Raw genomic sequence first — 12,465 nt, 5'->3', positions numbered from 1 at the left:
ATGTATAGTGCTTTAAACTGATACCTTGTCTGGGTCCAAAGCAAAGTCTGAATCCAGGAGATCCCCAGCATCATCATCAGGATCTCCTTCATAGATCTTATAAGCAGGGTTCCCGATCTCAACATTCATGGCTCCATTTGTCATTCGGTGGTGCTGGAAGCCCTTTGCACTGCAGAGAGACAAAGATAAACAAACGGATTAACTTCTAAGAAATTAAAAATAACTATTTCTCGGGATAAACCTTAAATTAAACAATCACATTGGCTTGAAAAGTATCAAACCAAGTACTGACTCAGCAACAGCAACATACCATTCACAAACCCACAACAATATATATTAAAGGTTGTCAAATGAGCTTTTGACAAAAGGTCATTTGATCAAACCCAGGGAATATACTGCAGCATGTGAATGCTGTAATTTCCCATTGCAAAATATTCAGCTTTTTGCAAGCACATCCATATTTTTCATAGATGAATAATTGTATATTTTTCTATGCAAGCACATATTGTAAGCCTAACATTTACACACGTAAACAAGGGATGGAATGGATATGCAAGAAGGACAAAACAGTTCAATTGCATATATATCACCGGCAAAGCTACATCAGATAAGAGTCAATACACCACTGTGTTGCTGGGTGGGATACCCGGTGGGTGCAAACAGGAAATGGCAGGCAGGGACATGATTTCTACAATAAACAACAAAGTGGACAAATGGATTGACAAACAGCATGGCCAATCTGACTGGATACTAGGGAAGGGAGGGGACAGGATCTGTGGGTCAACAGGTGAATTATGTAACCCTATAAGTTACCGCGAGCACTGAGAACGAGATTTGCCCGGCCATAGAGACCTGGGAGACAGGAAATAGATGGTTATCAAAAGGTAAGATAATATGTAAGGGAACAGATGAAAAATGGGAGTTTGAATCTAAAGTCTCTAAAACAAGGACTCACCCGCGCATTCTCCGCTTGTACCACAAGATGGCGCCAACTGCCAGCAGTGCCAGTAACAGCAGCAGAAGTACTGGGATGACGACCGAGGCAGTACCTGCGAGTGAGCAAATAATGTGAGCAAATAGGACCAAAGAACATGTAACAAGACTCTCTGACTGATGTGACTTACTTCCACTGGAGGAAGAAGAATCCAAAGAAGCTGCTGTAATTTCACATCTGTATCCCCTCCATTCTACAGGACACCTGGACACACAATAAGAGAGTTTTAGAGAGAGAGAGAGAGAGAGAGAGAGAGAGAGAGAGAGAGAGAGAGAGAGAGAGAGAGAGAGAGAGAGAGAGAGAGAGAGAGAGAGAGAGAGAGAGAGAGAGAGTGTTTGTGTGTATGTGTGAGACCTGGAAATTGTTATCTCTGGTTTTGAGGCTAAAAGATATACCAAGATGTCTTCGACTTTTCCTAAAACATTTATACAAACTAATAAATAATTTCTACAAGCTATAATCTTCTAATTTAAATAGTTCATTTACAATTGATTTACATACAGAATATCCATATGCAGATAATAATTGTTGAAACCTGTGTAGGCGAGATGAAAGACAGAGTGTGAGGATTTTGTGTCATATCTTACTTGCACTGAGGCAGCAGGGTACGAGTGTCAACTGAACATTGTCCATGTGAGCAGTAGTTCAAACAGGAATAGCAGCTGGGTTGGGTCTGACCGTTGGGACAGCTACACACACACACACACACACACACACACACACACACACACATAATTAAGTTGCTCAATAAAATCCCCTCAGAGTCTTGATAAAGCAGGATTAATGCCCATGGTTTCAGAATGATCAAACATGGGTGCTATAAATCAATGTAACTTGTAAGATTATAAAAGTATATATGAATGAATATTTACAAAACTAAGTTCTATTTCTTTTGTGTAGAGTCCACGTTGTCCACCTACCTGCAGGAAACCTCGCCTGAGGATGCTGTCAAACACTTGCCCATTCCGCAGAACAGACATTTGTCTAGCTCACACTGGTGTCCAATGTACTGAGTGGTACACAGACAGAGTTTGGTGCCGTTGGAGGTTTGTAAGCAGGTTCCCCCGTTGTGACAGAACCCCTCACAATTAGCTGAGGACAGAAATGAAGACGTACAAAGAACTGTCATAGATGTAGATGTTGTTCCATAGGACTCCGGAAGTATTGGGGCTTTTTTCTTCCCTGGTAAATACTAAATCTTTTTTATTTTTTATTTTTTAAACAAATGTCATTTTTTGTCAATTAACAATGTAGCAATATCTGACAATGCAGCAACTTACTGTATTGGCACTGGTCTCCCCGGTACTCTGGTGGGCAGCTGCAGGTTGGCTGGTTGCCCACGTTGACCGAGCAGTTACCTCCGTTCAGGCAGTAGTCCTCACAAGTGTGGCGGTTACAGTTGGGCCCTGTGAACCCCTTTGGGCATCTGCAGGTTGGGGCCCCTGGGACACAGGTCAGATATGAATAAAGAGTTCAAAAGAATTTAAGACAAATATAATCCATAATATAGTATTAATAATACAACTACAATTGTTTTCAAAAAGGCTGTAGCTAATGTATCTCAACACCTGATGTCCCTTACAGGATTTATAATTTCGGCCAATTTTACTTTACTGTTACTAGAAATGTACACTGATTTTACACATGATGAAATAAATGCAGAACTAGCATAGAACGACAGTTGGTGATTTTTGGAAATCATCTCCTTATGTCCTCTTTGCTGCAGCATTTGGGCATGGAATGGCCGCTACTCATAATTACTCCAGAGAGCTTTCACAGAACTGAAAAGGATGGGTTGAAATTGAACTAACAATTTTCAGAAAAAAATAAAACATGTTTGCTCAGCTGTCATCATTGGCATAAATTACTTACTAGAAAATAATTATAATTTCACATCAAACTTGCCGTAACATGTCTATTTCACTTGATCATTTGCTAGTTTTTGCAAAATTCTAATTTTTGAATTCTACAGAAATATATACAACTGAGACATAATAATACATATGTTTTATAAAAAGGAAAGAAACGTAATATTAAGCAAATTACTTCTTGCTTAACTGCTAAATGAGAAAAAGACATCATGCTTGGTGTGCTTAAAGAATGGCTGGGTTGGGCTCTGTCTCTCCTGCCATGCAGTTACCTGTGTGAGAAGCACTGCATTTTCCTCCGTTCTTGCAGTAGTCCCTACACTGGTTGATCTCACATCTCTCTCCGGTGTAGCTGGGCTGGCAGCGACACTTGGCTATCTGGCGGGCGTTGAGGAAGCAGCTGCCACCGTTCTGACACTGAATATCGCAGGGCCCTGAGGGGGGAGCTGTGGAGGCGGTGGAGGTTGCAATTCCATCATGAACCAACATTTTGTATGCAACATCTTAATGCAAATCCTCCCAGATGAAAACCACCCAGGGGTTTGAAAGTAAGGTTGTTGCTCTACGGCTGAGATATCTGTAAGTGTACATCGGTGTGCTGTATCTGCAGACTTACAGAATGGTGGCTGGGTGGGGCTCTGTCTCTCCACGCATGTGCCGTTGTCGGCCATATAGTTGTTGGGGCAGGTACATACGGGTCCACTGGGGCTGAGCAGACACAGCCATTCACACTTCTTCCTGTCACATGGATTAGTCACTGATGCAGAGAGACACAAGACATCCAATAAGAAAAACAGCATGAAATAAATAAAACCCAGTTGTAATAATTTATACAATTTCAAATTATATGCATCTCATGATTTTCAGGATGTAGATAACAGTATACTATATGTGTAGAACAGCTAGACACAGTATGTTTGACACTCACTCTCTGGCTGCTTGTAACGGTGGTAAAGAACAATGTCAGTAGCATGGTTGATGCCTGTGGTGAGATTCTCCATGGGGCCTTTGCCAAACTTGTTCACCCGGAAGACAAAGTTATTGATATAGGTGACCCCATATATGTAGTCCTCGAAGACATCTATGCTAAATGGATGTAACAGGTCTGGGAATGAGAGGCAAACAAAGAGAAATGGGTTAAAAAGAGAAACGTCCGCAGGGAACATTTTATTGTCCGATTTTTTCATGTATCCCAGTTTTGTTTTTGAGTGTAGAAACTACTCAACTGTTTTTGATGCCAGAGACAGAAATGACAGGATCAGAGCCATCCAGACGAACACTGCCAATCACTGAGAGTTTGGCATCTGCCCAGTAAAGACGCTCGTTGAAGTAGTCCACAGCCAGACCTGTAGAGACAGAATGGAAGAGCTTTGAAGAAAAAGACATGACAACCTATATAGAATAAAAGGTTGTCAGCTCCCAAGAATAAAAGCCATCTAACTTTGAATGTGGAGCAGGAAGTAGCTTAGAAAGAACATGCATGTCACGTTTAAGATAAATCCTATAGTGCTAATGCAATACTGACCAGTGGGCCACTGAATGTTCTCATGAACTAGAGTTTGTCTAAGAGTCCCATCCATGGCAGCCGTCTCAATTTTAGGGTGATTCCCCCAGTCCGCCCAATACATGGTACTGAAGGGAAACACAGAATTGGAACACGCAAAAACAAAAGAAATCATATATCATATAGAATTGTCGCCCTTAAGCCAACATCAGAGAGCTCAACGCTCTCTCTTACCCTCTCTGAGGATCCACTACGATGGCGTAAGGTTCGTCTATCATGCCAGAAACGAGGGTCTTGCAATGCTGGCCTGACATCTGAGCCACTTCTATTACATCTCGACCAGAGTCTGTCCAGTACAGATTACCAGCCACCCAGTCCACTGCTATCCCACGAGGCATCTTCAGCTCTTTGATCTGGATACGAGCAGAGAGGTCGTCATGGCATGTATTTGTAAAAGTGTGATGAAGAGTTTGTGTGTCACACATTTAACCAGCATTACCTGCAGGTTTGTGATCCTGCCCTCATTCGAGGAGGATGATGATGTGGACGATCCTGGAAGTTCATAGGAGGAGATGCGGCCCGTGTGCCAGTTGGTCCAGAAGATGCGGTTGGTTTTGATGTGTAGGTCCATAGCATCAATACGCACGCTGGCATCGCCCTGGAAGGTCTGCTCATAGCGCCAGTTGGGCATGCCAGGGTCCAGGCTGCGGATTTCATTGTCGTCGGCTATGTAGAGAATCTGTCGACTGCTGTTCATGCCTGGAAGGAGCAGAGAAAAAAATCACAAGGATTGCCTTTGAACTAAAATTAACAATTTTTAGGAAACTTTGTGATGGTTTTAAAAGGTAGCCTAAAGCAAAAACATCATGTAAAACAGATGCAATTCTGTTCCTCACCGTCAGCCTTGCAGGTGTCATTGATCCTGGTGAAGTACTTCTGGCAGCTGCATTTGTAGGAGCCTTTAGTGTTGTTGCAGACGTGCGAACACACTCCGAACTGCAGACACTCATTCTTATCTAAGAAAATAGAGAGCCAGAGGAAAATATTAAATAGAAAAATATCACAGCCAGCCCGTGGCCTCCAAAGTGTTTAAATATTTGAAGCAAGTTATCATTTGTCAGGTGCAGTGTTTTGTGCATGTGTACCTCTACAGGTGTGGTGTCCCGTCTTCTGGAAGCCTGGTTTGCAGGAGCAGAAGGAGTCTGTTCTGTTGGTGACACAGTGGGCCTCGTCTCCATCACCACACTGAGTCCTGTTACTCCTGCAGTCATTTAGTTTGGTGTCTAAACACAAACAAGTCATAAACATGAGTGGATTCTAAAATCTAAGTGATTCTGCTAATGCTTAACATTTGAAACATCAGATCTGTGTAAAGCTATAATATAGAATCTAAATAATATATATCGAGAAATATCAGTTTTGACATGAGCCACCTGTCTTGCAGTTGATTTCATCAGAGCCATAGTCCTCACAGTCGTTAAAGAAGTTACAGCGCAAAGTGGAGCTGATGCATCTTCCATTGGCACACATGAACTCGTCCTTCTCACATGTGGGAATAGTTGGAGGGACCTCTGTAGACACACACACACACACACACACACACACACACACACACACACACACACACACACACACACACACACACACACACACACACACACACACACACACACACACACACACACACACACACACACACACACACACACACACACACACACACACACACGTCAGCAATCTCCTTACAGTTGAGAAATTTGAAGGGATTTGAATGACTCCACAACTTACTGCAGTTCAGTTCATCTGAGTTGTCGCTGCAGTGATTGACACCATCACACCTCTTTGCCACTTGCAGACATACACGGTCGTTTTGGCAGCGGAAAGCTCTGGTGGGAGGACACTGGAATTTCCCTAAAAGCCGAACAGAGAAAGAGGACAAGTCAGGACAAAAGAAGAAGACAGACATTTAACGCGTGAGTGATTTACAAGCCTGCACTCACGGCACTCTTCGGGTGTCTCGTCAGAGTTGTCCCCACAATCGTCCTCCCCATCACACTTCCAGGCGAGGGGTTTACACAAAGTGTTGTTACACTGGAACTCATCCAGAGGGCAGTGACGCCCAGCTGAGAAGAACAGAAATAAATGATTACTACTGCAAGGCAGACAAAACACAAACAAACACTTTTAATAATACAAATCAGAAATTAATACAATTTAAAATAACATTTACAAACTCCAACATACACTTACCAGCGCTGCCACAACTCTCCTCATCGCTGCCGTCCATACAGTCAGGGTCGGCGTCACACCGCCAGCGGATAGGGATACAGTGTCCATTTTTACACTGGAACTGGTCATTGTCACACTTCAGATCACAGCCATTCTGAAGAAACATCACAACAAGCAGGATCAGCTTTAATACTTACAATAATACTGAACACATATAATCCAACCATCTTTGAAGATAAATACATTATATTATTTAAAAGAAACCCAAATATAAGGTTTCTGCACCTCATCAGATCCATCAGCACAGTCATGGTCTCCATCACACTTCCACCTCCCGGCAATACAGCGGCCGTTAGTGCAGGCAAACTCACTTTCTGAACATTGTCGAGGCACTACAGAAGAGGCAAAAAGATGGTCAGTGACGTAACGCAAGGTTAAATAAGGTTGCTATCTTAGCCTTCAGCACAAAACAAAGGATAAGGGTTGAAACAACCAGACTGTAGATGCTGCAGGAGGTGATGTGAGAGAATGAAAGGAGCTCAATTAGTCTCAATGTAAACGTTTCTTTTGGCATTTTAGTCCTTTATTTGATGACAACTTAGACAGGAAAGGGGAGAGAGAGGGGGAATGACATGCAGCAAAGAACCGCAGATTGGAATTGAACCTGCAGCCTATGTGGCGCGGACTGGGCCGCAGTACATGGGGCACACGCTCTACCAGGTGAGTTACCAAGGTGCCCCACTGTTATGTTAATTTTAATGTATTTTCAACATACCTGATTTAATTAGAGTTATCTATTTGTTTCCATATGTTATATTTGTGGTAGTTATCAAAGACAGCATTAAAAACTAAATTAAAGTCTTAAGCTGTGGCATCTTGTGGCAAAGGGGGAAAAGAACAGCAATGTTACAAAATGAATCTATTTAGAGCTCAGCTTGCAAACTCTCACAGGTGGGTGGTGGTCACATGGACAGGAGCATGAAAGTGGAGACACAGCAGAGAGGTGACATATGAATGTGGAGTCACTTACCTCTGGCTCATGCCAACAGGTCAGTATGAAATGAAACAAATGACAGATGAAGTGAGATGCATCAGAAATGACAGAGACCAGTGGATAAGGCATGACTGTAAGTGACACTGGACCAGGTGAGATAACAGATGTTGACAGTTGTCGTCTCCAAGCTAAAAAGTGACACTTACTGCACTTGTCTTCATCTGAGTTGTCCCCACAGTCGTTGTCGTAGTCACACTGCCAGCGGCCAGGTACACAGCGGTTGTTCTTACATCTGAACTGGTACGGCTCACATGTCCTCTCAGCTGTGCAAATCATTGAAAATGTTACAGTCAATAACATAAAAAGAGAAAGAAATAATTCCAATTTGGAAACAGCAGTGACAAAAATCCCTCTGGCAGTGGCACCTGTCTAATTTTAGTCTATATTGACGCCTTTGAATTTCTGGGATTGATCAGATGCTGCCGGATATTTTGGCCAGATGTGCCTCACCTTCCGAACAAGTTCCTTCCTGAGGCTATTTTGCAGAGGCACCATTGCTCCGTCCGGCGCCTAGCGCTGCCCAAGACGATTGTGATTGGTTTAAAGAAATGGCAATAAACCAGAGCATGTTTTTCTCCCATCCCGGAATGCTGTGTGTACTCGCCAGACCCTCCTATATCAAATATTCTTACCACACTCTTCTTTTGGTTCATCTGACGCATCGCCACAGTCGTCCTCGCCATCACACTTCCAGCGAGCAGGGATGCAGCGTCCGGAGTCTTTGCATCGGAACTCGTCCACACCACAAGTCATCTGGGCTGGAGAAGGAAACATTTAGGGGCTGTTACATTTGAGAGCTCATTAGGATGACTCAAAATAAACAAAATGCTAAATAAAATGGGAGTCTTACTGCAGTTGGCAGGCTCGTCAGATCCGTCCACACAGTCATTATCGCGGTCGCACACCCAGACACGAGGTATGCAGCGTTTGGTGATGGCACACTGAAACTGGGTGGGTGCGCATGTGACCTCGGCTGTTGGGGGGAATAAGATTTATAGTTTTATAGCGTGAAATTATTATTTTATAAATATACATCTCAAATGCAATTGAAACAGAAAAAAACGTCTACTCACGACAGTCCTTCTCATCCTCTCCTTCTCCACAGTTGTCCTGGCCGTTACAGCGGAAGATGCCTGGGATGCAGCGGCTTGGGTGGGAACATTTAAACTGGCTGGGCAGGCAAACGTGAATATCTGCGGTGCAGTTACACAGGCAGGCGAACAGAGAAACAAGCAACAGATTTGAGCTAAGTGAGAGCTAACTAAGTGGTGATGGTAGACAAGGCAGGATACAGGGAATTAAATGTGTAAGAGAATTATCTGAGAATGAAATTAATAATTGTATACAATACCGCAGTTTGCCTCGTCTGAGTTGTCCTGGCAGTCGTTGTCTCCATCACAGATGTAGGCAGGATTGGTGCAGATGCCAGTGCCACACTGAAACTGCCCCGGTCTGCATTTGAATTCCGCTGTCATGACAAAAAGAGTTACAGTTTCTCGGCATCACATTAAAAAGTTACACAACAATACTGTTTAACACTTTAGCTCCTCCCTGCAGGATTGTCCCTTTTATGCTTCTGAATTCAGATCAAAACAAATCACACATACGTAGCAGGAAGGTGACACACTATTGTCTCCTAATTATCTTCTCAAACACTTACGGCAGTCTGCTGGCTCATCCGACCGGTCCCCACAATCATCCTCTGTGTCACATTTCCACCAGAAAGGAATGCACTTGTCGTTCTTGCACACAAACTACAGCAGGAAGAGGGAAATTATAGGTGATGATATTACATAACACTAGAGCTTCTCAGCTGAGCTTTTCTGCTAGCTAGTGTATCATTGGGCAGCCAGCCAGTTGTCAATAGACAATCAACAGGCATAAGTAGTACATCAAACAAGACAAAGCGAGACATTGAGATACAAAAATCCACTAATCAACTGTTGTCATTTAGCGATATTTACACTGATGATGATGTTTACATAGCCTCCTCACCTGGCTGGCTGTACAGTTGGACATGCAAGTGCGTTGATCATTGGCCAGGTAGAAGTTGGTGGGACAGGCACACTTGTAGCCTCCTCCAGGAGAGAGGAGGCAGAGGTTACTGCAGCCACCATTGTTTGTCTGGCACGGGTGGTTGAGCACTGGGAGGAAGGAAAGAGGGGAAATGTTTCAACCTCTGACTGAACCAATGTTTTTCAGTCCAAGACTGAGGTGATATAAAGCTCGATTAAAGTAGGGAACCATAACACTGTCAAATGTATTTCTTGGAGTAGATGTGACATTATTTTGCAACAAAGGCAGGTAAAATCTGTTTGAAATTTAATGTTGGTATTGGAATAAATATGCAGTTTCACTGTTTCCCCTGTTGCCTTAACTTAATCTTAACTTACATGTTATCATGTGTACAAGGTCAGATGTAGTACGTGCTGTTTTTTGTCAAGTTCCCAAACCTTTACACATCCATTGCTACACGCTTCCAGTGTCTCACTTACCCTCGGGTTGGCGGTAGGGATGGTAAATATGGATGTCCATGGGCCGATGCAAGGTGCTGATCAGGGTGGTCTTGTTGGTACCCAGGGACTTATGAGCTCTGTTGATGGACTTTGTTTCCCAGTCAGTCCAGTAGATGTGCTCCTCAAACAGAGTCATGGCAAAGATGTGGGGGATGTCTTGGCTGAGAACTGAACAGACAGACAAACATTAAATCCCAATGTTCATTAGTATATATATATATATATATATATATAAAAAAACGTAAATACCTGAATTTTCCCAATACTAATGCATGTCTCAATTCCCCATGGTATACTAGAAATGACCAATTCCCAATGTTGGGATTCTGGGAATCAAACATTGCTTATTCTTGCTGTTGTATCCCAAAAAGACAAACTGTCTGACAATCTTGACCTGTTAATGTAAAACTGAGGCAGGGTGGGGTGCACAGCTGCAGCGGCTCCACTCTGTGTGTAATGTAATGGCTTCTATGCCTCGTTAGGCTTTATACTCTATTTGCACCTTTTCTGCTCCCACTTTCTTGTCATTTTATTGTTTGTTCTTAGTATTTGAGGCTGGTGCATTATGGAAACACACCATTAGTTTCTGTTCTGCAATCCTAGTACATTACAAATGCATGAATCGGCACATGCAACAACACACACATGGCACAAGTTTAAAACACTGTCGTTAGATGACTGTGGTTTCAGTATTGATTATAACAAGCAAGAGGCTTTAAGCAACTAAACTATCGATAACGTATCATGTGATATGGGAAGTTTTACAACAACAGGTTGAACTGTGATATTAGTTGGATTAGCTTGAAGCTCCCTTTGGTCATTCTTTATCGGAATTCAAACAAGTCAAGTCTTGTTCTGCAAACACACACAAGGCCACACTGGTGTGTGTGTATGTGTGTGCGTGTGTGTGTGTGTGTGTGTGTGTGTGTGTGTGTGAGTGTGCGCGTGTGAGGTGTGTATCAAAGGATAGGTGAATAACTCCCTGGACAAACTACTGATGGACTAACACCACAAGTTAACACAAGAAAGATATCTTTCATGAACTGTAATTTTGTATAAATAGTAGTTTTCCGTCGAGCAAGCTTCCAACAGCGCAGTTGTTATAGCATTGTGTTGGATGAAACACTCAGCATGCTCAAAACATGTCGGGCACTCACAGTACAACGCTCTGTACGATATATGTACATTCTTCATCCATGGGATAGAATGATATAACCACCTACAGTGGTGTGAAAAAGTGTTTGCCCCCTTCCTCATTTCCTGTTCCTTTGCATGTTTGTCACACTTAAGTGTTTCGGAACATCAAACCAATTTAAACAATAGTCAAGGACAACACAAATAAACACAAAATGCAATTTGTAAATGAAGGTGTTTATTATTAAAAGTGAAAAAAAATCAAAACCATCAGGGCCCTGTGTGAAAAAGTGATTGCCCCCTAAACCTAATAACTGGTTGGGCCACCCTTAGCAGCAACAACTGCAACCAAGCGTTTGCGATAACGTGCAATGAGGCTTTTACAGCGTCCTGTAGGAATTTTGGCCCACTCATTGTTGCAGAATTGTCCTAATTCAGTTACATTAGAGGGTTTTCGAGCATGAACGGCCTTTTTAAGGTCATACCACAACATCTCAATAGGATTCAGGTCAGGACTTTGGATGGCCACTCCAAAGTCTTCATTTTGTTTTTCTTCAGCCATTCGGTGGTGGACTTGCTGGTGTGTTTAGGATCATTGTCCTGCTGCAGAACTCAAGTTCGTTTCAGCTTGAGTACACAAACAGATGATCGGACATTCTCCTTCAGGATCTCTTGGTAGACAGCAGAATTCATAGTTCCTTTTATCACGGCAAGTCTTCCAGGTCCTGAAGAAGCAAAACAGCCCCAGACCATCACACTACCACCACCATATTTTACTGTTGGTATAATGTTCTTTTTATGAAATGCAGTGTTCCTTCTACACCAGATATACTTGGACACACACCTTCCAAAGAATTCCACTTTTGTCTCATTGGTCCCCAGAATGTTGTCCCAAAAGTCTTGGGGATCATCAAGATGTGTTGTGGAGAAATTGAGACGAGCTTTAATGTTCTTTTTGCTCAGCAGTGGTTTTCTCCTTGGAACTCTGCCATGCAGGCCATTTTTGCCCAGTCTTTTCCTGATGGTGGAGGCATAAACGCTGACCTTAACTGAGGCAAGTGAGGCCTGCAGTTCTCTGGATGTTGTTCTGGGGTCTTTTGTGACCTCTTGGATGAGTCGTCGCTGCGCTCTTGGGTCAATTTTGGGCGGCCGGCCACTCCTGGGAA

The 12,465-nt window shown here is 42.9% G+C and overlaps 1 protein-coding gene across 2 annotated transcripts in view; it reads right to left on the bottom strand.

Moving 5' to 3' along the window:
• Positions 1–12,465, bottom strand: part of LOC117947745 (low-density lipoprotein receptor-related protein 1-like) — a 90,066-nt gene that overhangs the window by 931 nt on the left and 76,670 nt on the right. Inside the window, exons 61-89 of one of the 2 annotated variants that reach the window (XM_034876958.1) lie at positions 10,145–10,333; positions 9,645–9,793; positions 9,310–9,403; positions 9,001–9,117; positions 8,723–8,842; positions 8,500–8,622; positions 8,282–8,407; positions 7,796–7,912; positions 6,881–6,987; positions 6,617–6,749; positions 6,367–6,489; positions 6,155–6,277; positions 5,800–5,937; positions 5,512–5,649; positions 5,263–5,382; positions 4,866–5,125; positions 4,601–4,779; positions 4,388–4,494; positions 4,089–4,208; positions 3,791–3,967; positions 3,479–3,619; positions 3,135–3,308; positions 2,275–2,436; positions 1,915–2,086; positions 1,582–1,683; positions 1,125–1,198; positions 956–1,049; positions 814–852; positions 25–169 (exon numbers count right to left, since the gene is read on the bottom strand). In XM_034876958.1, coding sequence (XP_034732849.1) covers positions 25–169; positions 814–852; positions 956–1,049; positions 1,125–1,198; positions 1,582–1,683; positions 1,915–2,086; positions 2,275–2,436; positions 3,135–3,308; positions 3,479–3,619; positions 3,791–3,967; positions 4,089–4,208; positions 4,388–4,494; positions 4,601–4,779; positions 4,866–5,125; positions 5,263–5,382; positions 5,512–5,649; positions 5,800–5,937; positions 6,155–6,277; positions 6,367–6,489; positions 6,617–6,749; positions 6,881–6,987; positions 7,796–7,912; positions 8,282–8,407; positions 8,500–8,622; positions 8,723–8,842; positions 9,001–9,117; positions 9,310–9,403; positions 9,645–9,793; positions 10,145–10,333 — 3,863 coding nt within the window. The remainder of the gene's footprint in view (positions 1–24; positions 170–813; positions 853–955; positions 1,050–1,124; positions 1,199–1,581; positions 1,684–1,914; positions 2,087–2,274; positions 2,437–3,134; positions 3,309–3,478; positions 3,620–3,790; positions 3,968–4,088; positions 4,209–4,387; positions 4,495–4,600; positions 4,780–4,865; positions 5,126–5,262; positions 5,383–5,511; positions 5,650–5,799; positions 5,938–6,154; positions 6,278–6,366; positions 6,490–6,616; positions 6,750–6,880; positions 6,988–7,795; positions 7,913–8,281; positions 8,408–8,499; positions 8,623–8,722; positions 8,843–9,000; positions 9,118–9,309; positions 9,404–9,644; positions 9,794–10,144; positions 10,334–12,465) is intronic. The other variant, XM_034876959.1, reaches the window with a different exon arrangement.

This window comes from Etheostoma cragini, chromosome 7, assembly GCF_013103735.1.
Source record: "Etheostoma cragini isolate CJK2018 chromosome 7, CSU_Ecrag_1.0, whole genome shotgun sequence".
Taxonomy (NCBI): domain Eukaryota; kingdom Metazoa; phylum Chordata; class Actinopteri; order Perciformes; family Percidae; genus Etheostoma; species Etheostoma cragini.
The sequence above is the reverse complement of the archived record's forward strand: the minus strand, read 5'-3'. Positions and strand labels throughout refer to the sequence as shown.